The following is a 17,311-nucleotide window of genomic DNA, read 5'->3' as shown; positions in this document are numbered from 1 at the left end:
TAGAGGGCAATCTAGGTAATGTCCCTGCCCCAAGTTATACCTTGTATTCCCTTGTTCTGTCACTCTGTATGCCACAGAAAAGGGAGCTCATCCACTACTTGTACTTCTTCTGACTTACTTCACTTAACATCACATCATCCAGATCAAGAGATCACAGTTGGCATCTTAGGTGGAAGTTGTCCCACCATCTTGTGGTGTGGGGTATTCCTGTGCTTTGAGACACTGTCTCTGGCCCGTGTCCACAAAATGCCAGGAGCCAGGAGCACTGTTTCTTGAATCGATGCAACAGCGAAACTGTCCCCATTTGAGGCCCACTAATTTTTTTTATCTTAGAATAACAAATCCCCTAACTTTGAGAGGTGGCTCTGCCTAGAGAGAGGGAGGCTGATAGAGCTGCCTGATGGGGAGCGAGAGCCAGAATACAGCAGGCAGGGCATTTGCCTTCCACACAGCTGATCTGGGTCCAATTCCTGGCATCCCATATGGTCCCCCACGCACCACCAGGAGTCATGAATGCAGAGCCAGGACTAACCCCTGAGCATCATTGTGTGTGACCCCCCCTCCCAAACAACAGCAACAACAAAAGATAGCTTTGACAGATGGCCTACCTCCGTACTCCATCCTCCTTTCTCCACCCTCTTCAGCCGGTCTGTTTCCTGCTTTGGGGGTCATTTCAGGAACAAGACACTGCAGATGGAGAAGATCAAGGCCCGTTTGAAGGCTGAGTTTGAGGCCCTTGAGTCAGAAGAGAGGCACCTGAAGGAATACAAGCAGGAGATGGACCTCCTTCTACAGGAAAAGATGGCCCATGTGGAAGAACTCCGACTGATTCATGCTGACATCAACGTGGTATGTGACTGACAGACTAAAGCCTACCTCTGGGTCCTTAGTGGAATAGGCAGTAGTGAGTATTGTGACCCCTCCTTGAGATGTGACTGTGACCATCTCAGGGGCATAGGCATCAGAAGGCGACAGAGTGGCCAAGACCAGGAGTTCTGAGATCCAGCCCTGGTTCTCCCATTCTGGGAGTCTGGAAATTGAGAGGTCACTTTGGAGAAAAGCAGGGCAGGCAGCTGCCTCTGGGGTCGAGCTTAACAGGTTCCAAGGCTTCCAAATTGGCCAAACAAATCATCTCTGCCTGCTTACCAACATGGGGCTCCCTCGATAGAGACTCTCCTTTGGAAGCTCTTTGAATGTGGGAAATGAATTGCTCTAAGGTGATAGGGCCCTGTGTGTTTGTTTGTTTTGTCCAAATGGCTGCTTCCCTGGGCTTCAGTATTACTGATTCCTTCACCAAAAGGGAGGGTAGAAGTGATGGCCTGTAAGGTTCTTCCCAAACCAAGCAATCTACAACAATGAGAAACACCTTTGAATTTCATTGGAAAGAGTTCATCTTTTGTTTGGGGGAAACTCCTTTCTGAGTAAAGGTTTACTACCTGATAGTGTCAGATCTAGGATCTGAAAGAAAATGTGGATGTGGTATGGACTTGGATTTAGTACTCAGAATTTTTTGTATCACTGATCACACGAGTCCAGGATCTCGTGAGGAGTTGACAGTTATGCTGCCAGCTAGCCAAGGATTCAGAATGTTGTTAACCACAGAGGGACTGAGATTCTCGCTAGTGGATCTCAGCCAAACTTGAGCACGCAAAAGAGTCGCACAAAGGGCCTATTAAAATGCAGATCGTTGGACTCTACTCCAGAGTTTCTGATTCCTTGTTTCTGGGGTGACACCTGAGAATGAGATCCCTTGTGATTCTGATGCTACTGATATGGTGACCACAGTTTGAGAACCACTAGCTAGGAGAAAGACCACAGGCCCGGCAGGCAGAAGCCATGAATGAGTCTTTTCCTATGTTCTGTCTCTAAGGTGTAGTTTTCTGAGGAAGTTTATCCCATCTGAGTGTCAATTCTCTCTCTTATATGGAGCTCCAAGGCCCATTCTAGCTCTAAGCTGTTACATGTGACCATTAACTGCCACTTATTGAGACATTACTCTGTGTAAACCCCTATATGGAAAGACTTTTTGTTTGCTTTGTTTTTTGTTGGGAACCACACTGAGCAATACTCAGGGCTTATCCCTGGCTCTGTGCTCAGGGATCACTCCTGGTGGGGTTCAGGGAACCATATGTGTAGCCAGGCATGGGAGTGGGAGTGGGCCGGCCACATGAAATGCCTTACCCCCATACTGTCATCTCTCCAGCCCCATGGAAAACATTTTGTAAATCTAGTTGTTGAACCTTCAAAAAGACTACGAGGAAGGTGTCACTGTTATCACCATCATACAGATGAAGGATATGAAGGAACTGAAGCTCGACAAGTGTTCCTTAGAATATAGTGGAAGGACTTGGCCACCAAATGACCTGGTCCTGTAACCTGTGTTATTATTGACTCAGCTGTACAACCTCACTGAATATTTTGTATTTCTTCACTGTGCCTGCCCCCCTCTGTGTTCCAGATGGAAAACACCATCAAACAGTCTGAGAATGACCTAAACAAGCTGCTAGAGTCTACCCGGAGGCTACATGATGAGTATAAGCCACTCAAAGAACATGTGGATGCCCTGCGTATGACTCTGGGTCTGCAGAGGCTCCCTGACCTATGTGAAGAGGAGGAAAAACTCTCCTTGGAGTAAGCTGCCTGCCCAATGTTACTACAACATACCTCTCCCCACATAAACACAGACACACTTGTCAAAAAGTGAGGGTGTACCCAGCCCTGTCCCAGTCCTGTCAGTCGTTGACTCACGGTGCACTTCTCTGGCCTCTGGGCTGGGCGACACACTAAAAGATGGGATGATTAGACAGAATTACTAGATCAGTTGAAAATTCTTGGTGCAATTTTGATAACAGAAGGCTTCTATATGACTCTCTAAGAGGTCAGTCACTTCCCAAGTTAAGGTCTAGAAGGAAATCTTTGAAGACACAGAAGGGAACTGCATCTTAAAACCCAGAGTTAAGCACTAATCATACAGAGAGCAGGTTCAGTTCATTAGAAGACACTTTCTTAAGGTAGAGTGTGAGCTGCCTGTGCAAATGGCGAACCCCTAGTCCTAGAGGTATGTCAGCAGAGGCCCAAGGATGCTTAATAGGAAAACTGCGGAAGAATATGGACCGTTGAGTATAGGAAGACCCCTACGTTCGTCTGAAATTTTTTGTCTCCTGAGTTCTGTCGGAATCAAGGAGCAGCAGGGGCTTTACCCTTTTCCAGCAGAAAATGTGCACAGTAACCAGGTTGAAGATCCTGCATAAGGGAGGGTACAGGAACTTTCTATGTTGAGTCATAGCCATATTCTCTTGGTTCTGTGGCGCAGAGTCCTTTAGAGGGGCATGTTTCTCCTTGATTCCAGAATGATATAGCTAATGTCTCTCATCTCCAAAGTTACTTTGAGAAGCAGAAGGCAGAGTGGCAGACGGAACCTCAGGAGCCCCCCATTCCTGAGTCCCTGGCCGCTGCAGCCGCTGCTGCACAACAACTCCAAGTGGCTAGGAAGCAGGACACTCGGCAGACAGCCACCTTCAGGCAGCAGCCCCCACCTATGAAGGTGAGTATTCTAGGTAGGGGTTCTGGGGGGAGTTAGGGTATCATCAAATAGCCTTATGAAAAGCTGGGTCTGGGGTTTGGGCCTTACTTTGGGGAGGGGTGACGAGCTTTCTGAAAATAACCCGAGAGTATGGCGTGGTATGTGTATTATGTAAAGGAACCTCAGGCTTTATTGCCTCATACTCACAGTAATTGTTTGAGATAAATAGTTATCTCAGCCCTGAGTGAACAGCTCTCTTCACATTCATAATAAAATAGAAAATGAGAATAGATATCACATTTAATATACATCACCATATATCTTTTGTAAATACATATATTGACCCTAATCCATGAATTTTTGCTCTCTTTTCCCTCTCTCTGTGTTTTTCATTACATCTAATTATGTTTATACTTCTTGTTCTTTGTTCAGAAAACATTCCTGGTGTTTTTCAGGGTACCACATGTTGTGTGGGCATATAAATCTTTGGCACATGCAAGGCAAGCCCCTTAACTCTTGTACTAAATATTTGGCCCCAATGCTTTGCTCTTAATTTACTTAACTTTTGGCACTTTTTCTTAGGATTCAATACTTGGGGTACTTTGCAGGTCCATTTTGTAAGATGTTTCATGATTATTTACAAGCATGACTATGGTATTCGATGGGACGGAGAAATGTAAATCTATCCTAGAATGTAACATGAGGAGTGATTACTGATATATTAATGATGTTTCTTGATACATAAATTTAATTCACTTTTTAAATAGAGGTCACCCCAATGGTTTACCTAAGATCTGGGTTCACTTCTTACAGTGGCAGTGCATTCCTCATGATGGTTCAGTGCACAGCCTGTTGGTGTGCAGGGACCCATCAGGACTATAGTCTGGCACTGGTGTGAGTGTTCTGGGAATTAACTCAGGGTCACTCACATGCTATGCATATCTCTATTGTGTGAGCTATCTCCTGGCCCAGTACATATTTCTTAAAAGTCAATTGCCAGGAACTCTTTCTATTCTAGTTGATAGTTAGAGGAGTGGAGAACAACCACGTTCGATTTTGCTTAAGAGCCTAAGGCAATGAATGATAGGTGGTCAAGCAGTTTAGAGCTTTTAGCAGTCTCTACTATATTATCTAACCAGATCATTTAACTTTAGTGTAATGAAGGAAACACAATAGCTCTTTCTATCCACCCAGGTGAGTAAACATCAAAAAACCCTAGAGCTTCAATAAAAATCTCAATTAGAATCCATTCTCTTGTTCAATTCAAACCTCAGAATGTAATGCTGGGAATTTACTTAAAGTGATTTATTCTGTCTCATTCTTAAACTAATGGAAATATTAAACCGAGGTTAGTTTTCCTCATGAGTTCCAGGCTACTGGAGTTTCCTGATGCCTTCTTTAACCCTATTCATATGCAGCCAGATGTCTTCTGCTGGATGCCCACTTCCCTGGGCCATTTCTAAATGGTCATGTCCCCCAACATGAACAAAGAGTTCTTTTGACCATTATTGCTGCACATGTATTAGTTGCGGTGGGGAGTTTGTCATTAAGCATCTGGAACTCCTGGGAAAAGTCAACTATTTTGGAGGAAATCCAGCTCCACATATCACATAGGAAGACTGAGGGTGAACCCCTTGCAGGTCTTAGTTGCCTGAGACTTTCTTGTAAGAAAAGAAATTTTTCTGTAATTACAAATCAAACTGTTGAATTTTCGTCTTCGCTCTATTCTAATTCCCAGTTCTGTCCACAGCCAACAGAGTTGAGCTTTTTAAATCATATGACTCCATGTAAACTTTCTGCTTTTCGCATCACTATTATGTTTCCCAGTCTCACTCTTCTTCCTTCCCTCAGCCTCCCCCCCAACCTTCACACCTATTTCTGAATCTTCAGGAATAGAAGGATCCTCTCTAGGTCCAGTCATCCACTACTGACCTAGTCTCTATTTCAACATCTCATTGGCCAATACCTTCATATCTTATTGTCTCCCATCCTTCCTCCATACTGCTTGGAGAACCCCAAATCTAGGACCACTCTTGCCCTGTCTTGGAAACAGGTTCCAGACCTGTATATCTTGTATCTGCTCTCCATTTATGGCCCTGAACCTCATCTGGGCTCTTAACACTGTGCAGTTAACTTTTGGTCATCTTTCTTTCCTATCCCCTCAATCAAGTAGAGTGAGAAGTGTAACCTCAACATCACATGGGCCCTCACAACTGTATGTTAATATATGAAGCATAGGTATCGGAAAAGGGCAGTTTGTAGATAGGCTGATCTGAGTGTTACTCATATCTTGGTGGTGGAATGTCAGCAGTCTCTCAAAACCTTCATTTTTATTTTCGGTAAAGTGTGACAAAAATTGTTGGGAGGAATCCACTTGTTGCAGGCGACTTATATGAACTGTGGAAAAGAGGCTGTAGTTGTGAAAGGGGAATTTATGGCTTTCTTCTCTACCAGCCTCACACCCTCAGCCACCCAGAAAAGTGCTTGCATGAGTAAGAACTGAAAAAGTCTGCCATGAACACTTGAGCCCTGTTGATATTTGTGTCTCCTCATTGTTGACTAGGCAACCTTCAGATTACACCTCTGTCAGACTTTTTTCTACATAGCATGAGAATTAATCCCTGCCACCTGATTTCTCAGGTAGTTGTGGAACTCAGACTGGAGTTTTTTGTTTTTGTTTTTGTTTTTTTTTTTGTAGAAAAAGGAAGATAAGTACTAATCACTGCCCAAGTTCTTTACATGTTTAACACTTTCCCTCAGAGGAAAGAATTTCATGAGGAGATGAATAGTAAAATAAAAACAGTTTTATTTAGATAGATGAGGAAGGAAAGAGAGTAAAGTGTTCAAGAAAGAAATTGAGCTTTTCCAGAGTTGAGAAAAGTGTATATGCCATAGAGTAAAAGAAAGGAATCACACCCCAAGTTGAGATACTGCTGGTTCCCAGAATCGGGAGGTAAGCCCTCCACTACCCTTTAAAAATCTGGTTTTGTAGGTTTGCTCCCAAACTGCTTTCTGTGTAGCTTAAGAGCCTGTTGCTAGTGTTGCCAAGGGCAAGAGCTTTAGATTTTAGTGTTTCACCTTCATGTTCTTATCATAGCCTTTAATTTCCGCTTGAAATTTTCTTCTCTGGAGGGCTTCTCGCCATCTCAGGGCCAGTGCTGCCACCAGCTGAGTCTTGTAGGACTCAGTTCTTGTGTCCAAAAAGCATGGCCTTCAATGCTGTTTTGCCTAAATTAGGGTTAATGCCAGATAAAATTCTTGGAATCAAATCGTGGTTTTATTACTTCCTGAGAACACCATTTCTAGCCCCACCCTCACTCCACCCCCACATCTATCTTTCTGCTTGCCTGTTTGCCATTCCTTCCATTTTTTCCAGAGCAGAAGGTTCCTTTTTTCTGTTTGGGTTTTGGGTGACACCCAGCTATGCTCAGGACTTATATTCTGGATCTGTGCCCAAGGATCAGTTCTGATGGTGTTTAGGAGACCACATGTGGTGCCAAGGATACAAGTAGTCAGCAAGCAAGCACCTCAATCCCTGTCTATCCCTAGATCCCATAGTTTTGCGCTTATTTGCTTAAATTTAGGGAATTGAGTTATTCTCTCTGGGTCTCATCTGTAATACGTGGATGATAATGCATGCTTTACAAACAGTACAGGATTATTAATGTAAGCATCAAATGTGAATGTTGAACAAAGTGATTTGAATGTATATTATATTTTAACAATATAACAAATAAATTACTCTCCATCTATTCCTTCTTTGTCCTCCATCCCCCTAAATTTATTCTTTCACTCTAATTTTCTTCCTTCCCCTCCCTCTTTGCTCCTGGAACACAGGTTTTGGAGGCATACAGAATGAGTTTGCCTCTGATTTTGCCTCTTCCTATGTATTTATTGGCAAATACTTCTCCCTATCTGAGCCCCAGTTTTGTTATCTGTAAAAATGACCATTCATATTATGTTTTTTGTAAGGTTTTTGTTGGCAGATGTGGTAAGTTGTCTGTAAATTTGACCAAGAGTCTCTGAACGCATGCAGCATCTCATATCAAAAGGTGCTGTCTCTTCCACAAAAGAGGAAAAAATATTATATCTGATCATCATAGGCACTCACTCGGTCAGCATTTATTCCAATGATCAAATGTTTATTTAAAATGATCAGTAAGAACATCGCACTCTCAGTTTTAAAAAAGTGGAAGAACTTTTTATGCTATGAACACACAGACACTGTGGCAACATAAAACTAAGGAAGGAAAACATAGACTCTGGACCTTTGTCAGGGACTGATAACTAGAGCTAAAACATGTTCAATGAGTCAGCCCCCCTCTCTGAAAATCAATCAACTAGAGTTCAAACTTTGATGTGTGAGGGGTGAGGAGTGTATTAGGGAGAAGAGCTGTACGGTCTGGGGAGCCTGGTGTCTTTTCTTTCTGTAGATAGGGAGGGGAGGGAATGCCACTACATATTTCAACCAGAAAAGGGGCAGCCAGCAGCCAAACTGAGTTAAGGTTGCTTAACGGAAGAGGGCAGGCCCCAGAGAAGCAGGGATGAATGGAGGGGGTATCTTACTCTCCTGCAGATTTAAAGTAATCAACACTCACATGAATTATACCCACTCCACTGACTCTGAAGATATATTATTAAGTGCCACAGTAGTAACTTTAAGCAAAAGGCAACACAGATGACATCCTAGGACTATTCTCAGGCCAAGATAGCCTTAACAGCAGACCCATCAAGCCCAATGATTTAGGGCAGAAAGTTAGGCAGGACAGAGCTCCCTGATTTTCACTGTGGGGGATGATCTGCAAAGAAAGGCTAGGGTTATAAAAGGGAAAGGCCTGCATGCAGATCTCAGGATCGTCAGACACACAGCCAGGTACCTGAGAACTTTAGTATATTAGAGAGACTGGAGATGGAAATGAGCTCTACTTATTTGGGTCTCACAAATAAGTATGAAAAGAGAGCATGTCCAAGATACCTCTGGACCTTGAGGAGGAGATGAGACTGGGAGTGAGGAAGATATATGCACCAAGCCTTTTGTAAAGTCCAGTAAGAGGACTGTTATCCTCTTGGAGCCAAGGGAAAAAACACAGGGAAGAGGCAGTATGGGGCCTTCATCTGAAACAAGATCTGGGCCTCCACCAGTGCTCAGAGTTTAAGCCCCCAGATCTTGGACACAAGAGACAGAGAAAACCTATGTGGGTTTTCTGCCCTTCCTTGAGCTCCAAACAAGGGCAAAGGTAGAGAAATGTGGGTGTGGGTGTGAGACAAAGAGTCAGCAAAAACACTCACATTGTCTTTAGCACCTAAACCAAACCCTTTCCTAAACCAGAAACCCTCAAGTTCAGAAAGAAATAAGAAAAAGGGATTGTGAAAAAGGGGTTGTGCTTCCATCATATTAAATAGGAGACTGGATAGAGTTTGGGAAGGGTTTCTTCACATCAGGACATCAATCACTCTGGCCAAGGGGAGGTGTTATGAGCTGCAGAGCTCTATGTATCACACCTCTCTTCATTCATCCTGTTTCCGTTTTGGCTTTTTGGGGTTCCGGGACCGACTCTTGGCTTTGCACAGAGGGCATATAGGTGCGTTTCGGTGAATTTGCTGATGGCATGACAAACAGGCCTGGTGGGTGACAAACGATAAAGACAGTTAGTGGTCAGAGTCTTCTAGGCCAGTCTTTCCCAAAGCAGGCAATACCGCCACACCCCATCCTCCCTCATGGGGTGGTGGGCTGCTGGCACAATCTAAGGCAGTAGTCACCTTGCGTGAAATTGGAGAGGGGTGTGCTTTTCCTTTGTTTCTCTAAAGAACATAGATTTTCAGGGTGGATGCTGAGAAACTTTTTTGTTTTGTTTTGTTTTGTTTCATAAAATCTAAGCAGTAGGCCAAATATGGTTGGGAACTTCTCTTCAAGATCATCATCCAGCAATCTGATACATGGGGGTCCAGTAAACATTTGTGGTTTCCCATCAGAAAGGGTTAGGAGTGGTAATCCTGACCCCAAGTAAGCCCCAAGAATAGGTATCAGTACAAGGTGTAAGGGATGAAAAGGTTGCAAGGAAGTGAGGATCAAAGACAGTACATATCTACAAGCTGTAAATAAGACACAAAGAGAACTGCATATCTATTTATCATTATACTGGGCCATGGACTGGCAGAACCACTCAATGATTATTTAATTCTCCAAAAATGTAAACAGTAAACTTTGTCCATAGAGACAAGAAAAGTGACTACTGTAGACTTTTCAGTTATATGGTCTTACTTGCAACTAGTCAATGTCATTTTTACAAAAAAATCCTGTAGACTTACTTTACAGGCATGTGCAGGGGGGCCAATAAAAATTTCTTCATAAAAACTAGAACCAGGTTAAACATGGCCCACATATTCTTTCTCTGATTCCTACTCTAAGAGGACGTGCCTTCCTTTGACAATTAATACTGATCCTGTTTGATTATGACTGACCCAGATTCTGTGACTCATGCTGATAAACTGTAACGAGCTTTTGCACAGTAGAGATTTTCTCTGCTCAAAACAATAGATAATCACAAAGATTGCAATATTTTTGCCCTATTAGATTAACCAGACCTATATTCAACTTTAAAAACTTATTCAGCATTTCTTTCCCGTTTTTGACAATATGTGTGTATACACAATTATATAAATATATACATATATATATATATAATTTTCAATTCCTCAAATGCTTTTGGAATCAAACTAGTTTGTAATGCTGCTGGAAAGCTACTGAGGCAACTCAATATATGATACATACTAAATATAAAGTCATAAAAAATATGTTTCTAGCTTTTTGAAATTACACTAAATTACAACATGCATACCACCCTGTATGTCAAGCATCACATCACGGGAGTATGAGGCAATAAAGCCTGAGGTTCCTTTACATAATACACATACCACGCCATACTCTCGGGTTATTTTCAGAAAGCTCGTCACCCCTCCCCAAAGTAAGGCCCAAACCCCAGACCCAGCTTTTCATAAGGCTATTTGATGATACCCTAACTCCCCCCAGAACCCTTACCTAGAACACTCACCTTCATAGGTGGGGGCTGCTGCCTGAAGGTGGCTGTCTGCCGAGTGTCCTGCTTCCTAGCCACTTGGAGTTGTTGTGCAGCAGCGGCTGCAGCGGCCAGGGACTCAGGAATGGGGGGCTCCTGAGGTTCCGTCTGCCACTCTGCCTTCTGCTTCTCAAAGTAACTTTGGAGATGAGAGACATTAGCTATATCATTCTGGAATCAAGGAGAAACATGCCCCTCTAAAGGACTCTGCGCCACAGAACCAAGAGAATATGGCTATGACTCAACATAGAAAGTTCCTGTACCCTCCCTTATGCAGGATCTTCAACCTGGTTACTGTGCACATTTTCTGCTGGAAAAGGGTAAAGCCCCTGCTGCTCCTTGATTCCGACAGAACTCAGGAGACAAAAAATTTCAGACGAACGTAGGGGTCTTCCTATACTCAACGGTCCATATTCTTCCGCAGTTTTCCTATTAAGCATCCTTGGGCCTCTGCTGACATACCTCTAGGACTAGGGGTTCGCCATTTGCACAGGCAGCTCACACTCTACCTTAAGAAAGTGTCTTCTAATGAACTGAACCTGCTCTCTGTATGATTAGTGCTTAACTCTGGGTTTTAAGATGCAGTTCCCTTCTGTGTCTTCAAAGATTTCCTTCTAGACCTTAACTTGGGAAGTGACTGACCTCTTAGAGAGTCATATAGAAGCCTTCTGTTATCAAAATTGCACCAAGAATTTTCAACTGATCTAGTAATTCTGTCTAATCATCCCATCTTTTAGTGTGTCGCCCAGCCCAGAGGCCAGAGAAGTGCACCGTGAGTCAACGACTGACAGGACTGGGACAGGGCTGGGTACACCCTCACTTTTTGACAAGTGTGTCTGTGTTTATGTGGGGAGAGGTATGTTGTAGTAACATTGGGCAGGCAGCTTACTCCAAGGAGAGTTTTTCCTCCTCTTCACATAGGTCAGGGAGCCTCTGCAGACCCAGAGTCATACGCAGGGCATCCACATGTTCTTTGAGTGGCTTATACTCATCATGTAGCCTCCGGGTAGACTCTAGCAGCTTGTTTAGGTCATTCTCAGACTGTTTGATGGTGTTTTCCATCTGGAACACAGAGGGGGGCAGGCACAGTGAAGAAATACAAAATATTCAGTGAGGTTGTACAGCTGAGTCAATAATAACACAGGTTACAGGACCAGGTCATTTGGTGGCCAAGTCCTTCCACTATATTCTAAGGAACACTTGTCGAGCTTCAGTTCCTTCATATCCTTCATCTGTATGATGGTGATAACAGTGACACCTTCCTCGTAGTCTTTTTGAAGGTTCAACAACTAGATTTACAAAATGTTTTCCATGGGGCTGGAGAGATGACAGTATGGGGGTAAGGCATTTCATGTGGCCGGCCCACTCCCACTCCCATGCCTGGCTACACATATGGTTCCCTGAACCCCACCAGGAGTGATCCCTGAGCACAGAGCCAGGGATAAGCCCTGAGTATTGCTCAGTGTGGTTCCCAACAAAAAACAAAGCAAACAAAAAGTCTTTCCATATAGGGGTTTACACAGAGTAATGTCTCAATAAGTGGCAGTTAATGGTCACATGTAACAGCTTAGAGCTAGAATGGGCCTTGGAGCTCCATATAAGAGAGAGAATTGACACTCAGATGGGATAAACTTCCTCAGAAAACTACACCTTAGAGACAGAACATAGGAAAAGACTCATTCATGGCTTCTGCCTGCCGGGCCTGTGGTCTTTCTCCTAGCTAGTGGTTCTCAAACTGTGGTCACCATATCAGTAGCATCAGAATCACAAGGGATCTCATTCTCAGGTGTCACCCCAGAAACAAGGAATCAGAAACTCTGGAGTAGAGTCCAACGATCTGCATTTTAATAGGCCCTTTGTGCGACTCTTTTGCGTGCTCAAGTTTGGCTGAGATCCACTAGCGAGAATCTCAGTCCCTCTGTGGTTAACAACATTCTGAATCCTTGGCTAGCTGGCAGCATAACTGTCAACTCCTCACGAGATCCTGGACTCGTGTGATCAGTGATACAAAAAATTCTGAGTACTAAATCCAAGTCCATACCACATCCACATTTTCTTTCAGATCCTAGATCTGACACTATCAGGTAGTAAACCTTTACTCAGAAAGGAGTTTCCCCCAAACAAAAGATGAACTCTTTCCAATGAAATTCAAAGGTGTTTCTCATTGTTGTAGATTGCTTGGTTTGGGAAGAACCTTACAGGCCATCACTTCTACCCTCCCTTTTGGTGAAGGAATCAGTAATACTGAAGCCCAGGGAAGCAGCCATTTGGACAAAACAAACAAACACACAGGGCCCTATCACCTTAGAGCAATTCATTTCCCACATTCAAAGAGCTTCCAAAGGAGAGTCTCTATCGAGGGAGCCCCATGTTGGTAAGCAGGCAGAGATGATTTGTTTGGCCAATTTGGAAGCCTTGGAACCTGTTAAGCTCGACCCCAGAGGCAGCTGCCTGCCCTGCTTTTCTCCAAAGTGACCTCTCAATTTCCAGACTCCCAGAATGGGAGAACCAGGGCTGGATCTCAGAACTCCTGGTCTTGGCCACTCTGTCGCCTTCTGATGCCTATGCCCCTGAGATGGTCACAGTCACATCTCAAGGAGGGGTCACAATACTCACTACTGCCTATTCCACTAAGGACCCAGAGGTAGGCTTTAGTCTGTCAGTCACATACCACGTTGATGTCAGCATGAATCAGTCGGAGTTCTTCCACATGGGCCATCTTTTCCTGTAGAAGGAGGTCCATCTCCTGCTTGTATTCCTTCAGGTGCCTCTCTTCTGACTCAAGGGCCTCAAACTCAGCCTTCAAACGGGCCTTGATCTTCTCCATCTGCAGTGTCTTGTTCCTGAAATGACCCCCAAAGCAGGAAACAGACCGGCTGAAGAGGGTGGAGAAAGGAGGATGGAGTACGGAGGTAGGCCATCTGTCAAAGCTATCTTTTGTTGTTGCTGTTGTTTGGGAGGGGGGGTCACACACAATGATGCTCAGGGGTTAGTCCTGGCTCTGCATTCATGACTCCTGGTGGTGCGTGGGGGACCATATGGGATGCCAGGAATTGGACCCAGATCAGCTGTGTGGAAGGCAAATGCCCTGCCTGCTGTATTCTGGCTCTCGCTCCCCATCAGGCAGCTCTATCAGCCTCCCTCTCTCTAGGCAGAGCCACCTCTCAAAGTTAGGGGATTTGTTATTCTAAGATAAAAAAAATTAGTGGGCCTCAAATGGGGACAGTTTCGCTGTTGCATCGATTCAAGAAACAGTGCTCCTGGCTCCTGGCATTTTGTGGACACGGGCCAGAGACAGTGTCTCAAAGCACAGGAATACCCCACACCACAAGATGGTGGGACAACTTCCACCTAAGATGCCAACTGTGATCTCTTGATCTGGATGATGTGATGTTAAGTGAAGTAAGTCAGAAGAAGTACAAGTAGTGGATGAGCTCCCTTTTCTGTGGCATACAGAGTGACAGAACAAGGGAATACAAGGTATAACTTGGGGCAGGGACATTACCTAGATTGCCCTCTAGCCCAGATTACGGAAATGTGAAGGACAAGGAAGGAAAGAAATAGAGTTTGGGTGGGGGTAAAAAGAGGCAGACAGGAGATAACAGAGGCAGGGGTGAAGGGCCTCAGGAATATGGTGGTATAGAGGTGTGGTAATCACAGAGCCAAAGGTACTGAAAGCAAGAGACCCAAACCAGAGCAACCAAGCATTACAATGCATGTTACATAGGCAGGCTGGGGGTGAGAGGGAACCTGTGGGCATTGCCAGAGGGAAGTTGGCACTGACAGTAAGATTGGAGCTTTAACACCGTATGCTTGAATCCCTCTTATGAATAACTTTATAAATACTGGTGACTAAATTTAAAAAAAAAAGAATTAAAAGGGGGAAAAACTCTCTAGAATAGCACCGTCCAGTAAATTTTCCAAAGCGATGAAAATGTCTATGTCAGTGCTTTCCAATGCAGTAGATGCTAGCCTAGTCTAATAAGGTACAGGTTACTGAGCACTTGAAATGTAGCTAGAGCAACTGAGTCAGTGAAATGTGAATTTCATTTCCTCCTCCTCATTGTTATCATCCCGTTGATCGTCAATTTTCTCCAACACTCTCAGTAACGTCTCCATTCGTCCTAGCCCTGAGATTTTAGAAGCCTTTCTTTGCTCGTCCTTCCCAATGGTGCCGCATTGGAGGCTCTTTCAGGGTCAGGAGGATGAGATCCATCATTGTTACTGGTTTTGGCATATGAATACGTCATGGGGAGTTTGCCAGTCTCTCCTATGCATTCAGGAAACTCTCAACAGCTGGCATTAGCCACACCCTGACCACTCCATTTAGTCTTGCACACAAACACAGACACACACATGTTGTCATTTCAGGCAAAGAAGTTTCCACATTATATTGTATTTGTTCTTGTAGGATTGGGATACTGCTCAGTCACATGAGCGCTCTTTGAAAATTAAAGGCTATGAAAAATTTGCAGTATCGTTGGGTCACAGCCGGCAATGCTCATGGGTGACTCCTGGCTCTGCACTCAGAAATAATTCCTGGCGGTGCTCGGGGGACCAAAATGGATGACGGGGACTGAACCCCTTTTGGCTGTGTGCAAGGCAATTGCCCTCTGTGCTGTACTATTGCTCTACCCGACAGCCCCCCCTTTCTTGTCTTGGCTGTGCAAAGGTATTTTTCAGGGGCAGAATTAATAATCTCCCCTACCTTCCGATACCTTTATAAACAATGATTTTTTTGTTTCTTACTTTTTTGGGGGGGTCTGGACCTGAAATCTGCAAGTCTGTTCATATCGGGACTGGGCCTCTTCTGCTCAGATCCCCCACTTTCCAGTAGCAGGCAGTCACACTGAGAAATTTTCTAGAAATATTTAATAAAATCAATAAACATTTTGAGTTGGATGATTATATTTTAATTATATATTTGCCCAAATAAAATTTTCTATGTTCTTTAATGTTTCCATTAGACAACATTTTTCTGGTGTTGGAGTGCTGGAGTGAGAGCAGAGCATGTAGGGCAAGTTGCTTCTTTGCAGCTGACCCAGTTTTCATCTTTGGCACCCCATCTGATCCCCTGAGGACTGTCAGAAGTGAACCCTAAGTTCAGAGCCAAGAGTAAATTTTATTTTATTGTAATCTTTTCACAGATGAAAGTAATAGATATATAACTTCATTATCTCTTAGATTTATTACTTCATTATCTCTTTAAAAAGCCAGAACTTAAAACCTCTGTTGTGTCTTTATATATATGTATGTATGTCATGTATGTATATATATGTATATATATGTATATATATAAGAATATTTAAGAGACTGCAAGGTTAGCAGAAATCTGTCCTTGCAAATTTTAAAATATACACCTATAATTTAATAAAACATAGAGAGTGCTGTCTATTTTGTTTGTTTTTGTTTGGGGGCCACATTTTGTAGTGTTCAGGGAATTTCATTTAAGTAACAAAAATTAAAAAGTCACAGGCGGTTAATGGCTCTCACGTTGGACCTTCCAGTTCTACAGAGCTCACCCATCGCAGTGTGGAAGAGAGAAAAAATGTTTCTCTTCTTAGACAAGCAAAGGCTATTTCTGGTGGTTAAATTCCAGATGCATACCCGCACCTTCCACCCCCACCCCCAGCTCAGAAATATTACACCTGAGGATTTATTCTAAGGAAATAATTAAAGGAAACAAAAAGAAGTAAATGCACAGGGATGTATTTTCTGGCTACACACAAAAACTAGGTATTTGGCAGTCACTAAAAGGTTTAATTATGGGAAGGAGGCAAGGGGCAGAGGCATAGTACAGGGGTTAATGTGCTTTCCTTGCATTTGGCCAACCCGGGTTTGATTCCCAGTACTACATATGGTCTCCTGAGTACTGCCAGGAGTGATCCCTGAGCACAGTGCCAGGAAGAAGCCCTGAGTGCCACTGGGTCTGGCAAAAATAAAATAAAATAAATGATACAAAAGATTTTGAACAATCGTGACATGAAAAAATCACTGAACCCGGGGCCAGAGATACAGTACAGCAGGTAAGGCACCTGCTTTACTTAGCCTACCTGGGTTCTATTCCCAGCACCCCATAAGGTCCCCTACAGGTTCGATTCCCAGCACTTGGTATGGTCCTCAGAGCCCTGCCAGGAATGATCCCTGAGTGCAGAGCCAGGGGTAAACCTTGTGTACCACCAAGCATGAGCTCAGAACCGAACAGACACCACAAGATACTACTGCCATGATACTCAATGGAAAAGAATATGCACTAGGATAACAATTTCAAAATACATATGCATGTGATTATACAATAACAGGAACTGCCAAATGTATAGTTTGGGGACCAACTAAAAGGAAGCCTGCCTAAGTGAAAATGGCAGGAGGTCCTGCTAGGGCATAACCTCCGGCTCTTGACTCTGTGGTTCTCAGCTCACAAATCAACTTTCTCATCTGCTCCAGTTTGTTCCAAGCTGCTCCTGCTCTAGACCTCAGGCTCTTGGACTGGCTTCTAGCCTCAGCTTGCATCTATCATCAGTCTGTCTTTTCTCAACATGGCCTGTGGACTTTGCCTCAAGAGAGGACTCTCAATGGCACAGAACCACAGACAGTTAGGTGAGATGCTGAAACTAGTTTTTCTCCCAACACTGAAACAATTCTTTTTCATGTTTTTATATTGTATTCTCATAATAAATTGGGCTTTACCTTAGAAATGGGCACACAGATTAAT

At 43.7% G+C, this 17,311-nt stretch overlaps 2 protein-coding genes across 3 annotated transcripts in view; one reads left to right on the top strand and one right to left on the bottom strand.

Annotated features, from left to right (window-relative positions):
* The first annotated feature begins 684 nt into the window (after positions 1–684).
* On the top strand, positions 685–6,242 carry LOC101553367 (zinc finger C4H2 domain-containing protein-like). The gene is made up of 4 exons (XM_055121166.1): positions 685–849; positions 2,459–2,631; positions 3,382–3,544; positions 6,222–6,242. Exons 1-4 carry the CDS (start codon positions 694–696, stop codon positions 6,240–6,242), a joined length of 513 nt encoding a protein of 170 aa, XP_054977141.1. The 5' UTR covers positions 685–693.
* A 629-nt stretch (positions 6,243–6,871) lies between these two features.
* Positions 6,872–17,311, bottom strand: part of ZC4H2 (zinc finger C4H2-type containing) — a 45,585-nt gene continuing 35,145 nt past the window's right edge. The window contains exons 2-5 of one of the 2 annotated variants that reach the window (XM_055120370.1): positions 13,271–13,442; positions 11,489–11,661; positions 10,576–10,738; positions 6,872–9,145 (exon numbers count right to left, since the gene is read on the bottom strand). In XM_055120370.1, coding sequence (XP_054976345.1) covers positions 9,032–9,145; positions 10,576–10,738; positions 11,489–11,661; positions 13,271–13,442 — 622 coding nt within the window. In that variant the 3' untranslated portion in view covers positions 6,872–9,031. The remainder of the gene's footprint in view (positions 9,146–10,575; positions 10,739–11,488; positions 11,662–13,270; positions 13,443–17,311) is intronic. The other variant, XM_055120371.1, reaches the window with a different exon arrangement.

The sequence above is a fragment of the Sorex araneus genome, chromosome X (assembly GCF_027595985.1).
Source record: "Sorex araneus isolate mSorAra2 chromosome X, mSorAra2.pri, whole genome shotgun sequence".
Classification (NCBI taxonomy): Eukaryota; Metazoa; Chordata; class Mammalia; order Eulipotyphla; family Soricidae; genus Sorex; species Sorex araneus.
This window is presented reverse-complemented; position numbering and strand designations above follow the sequence as displayed.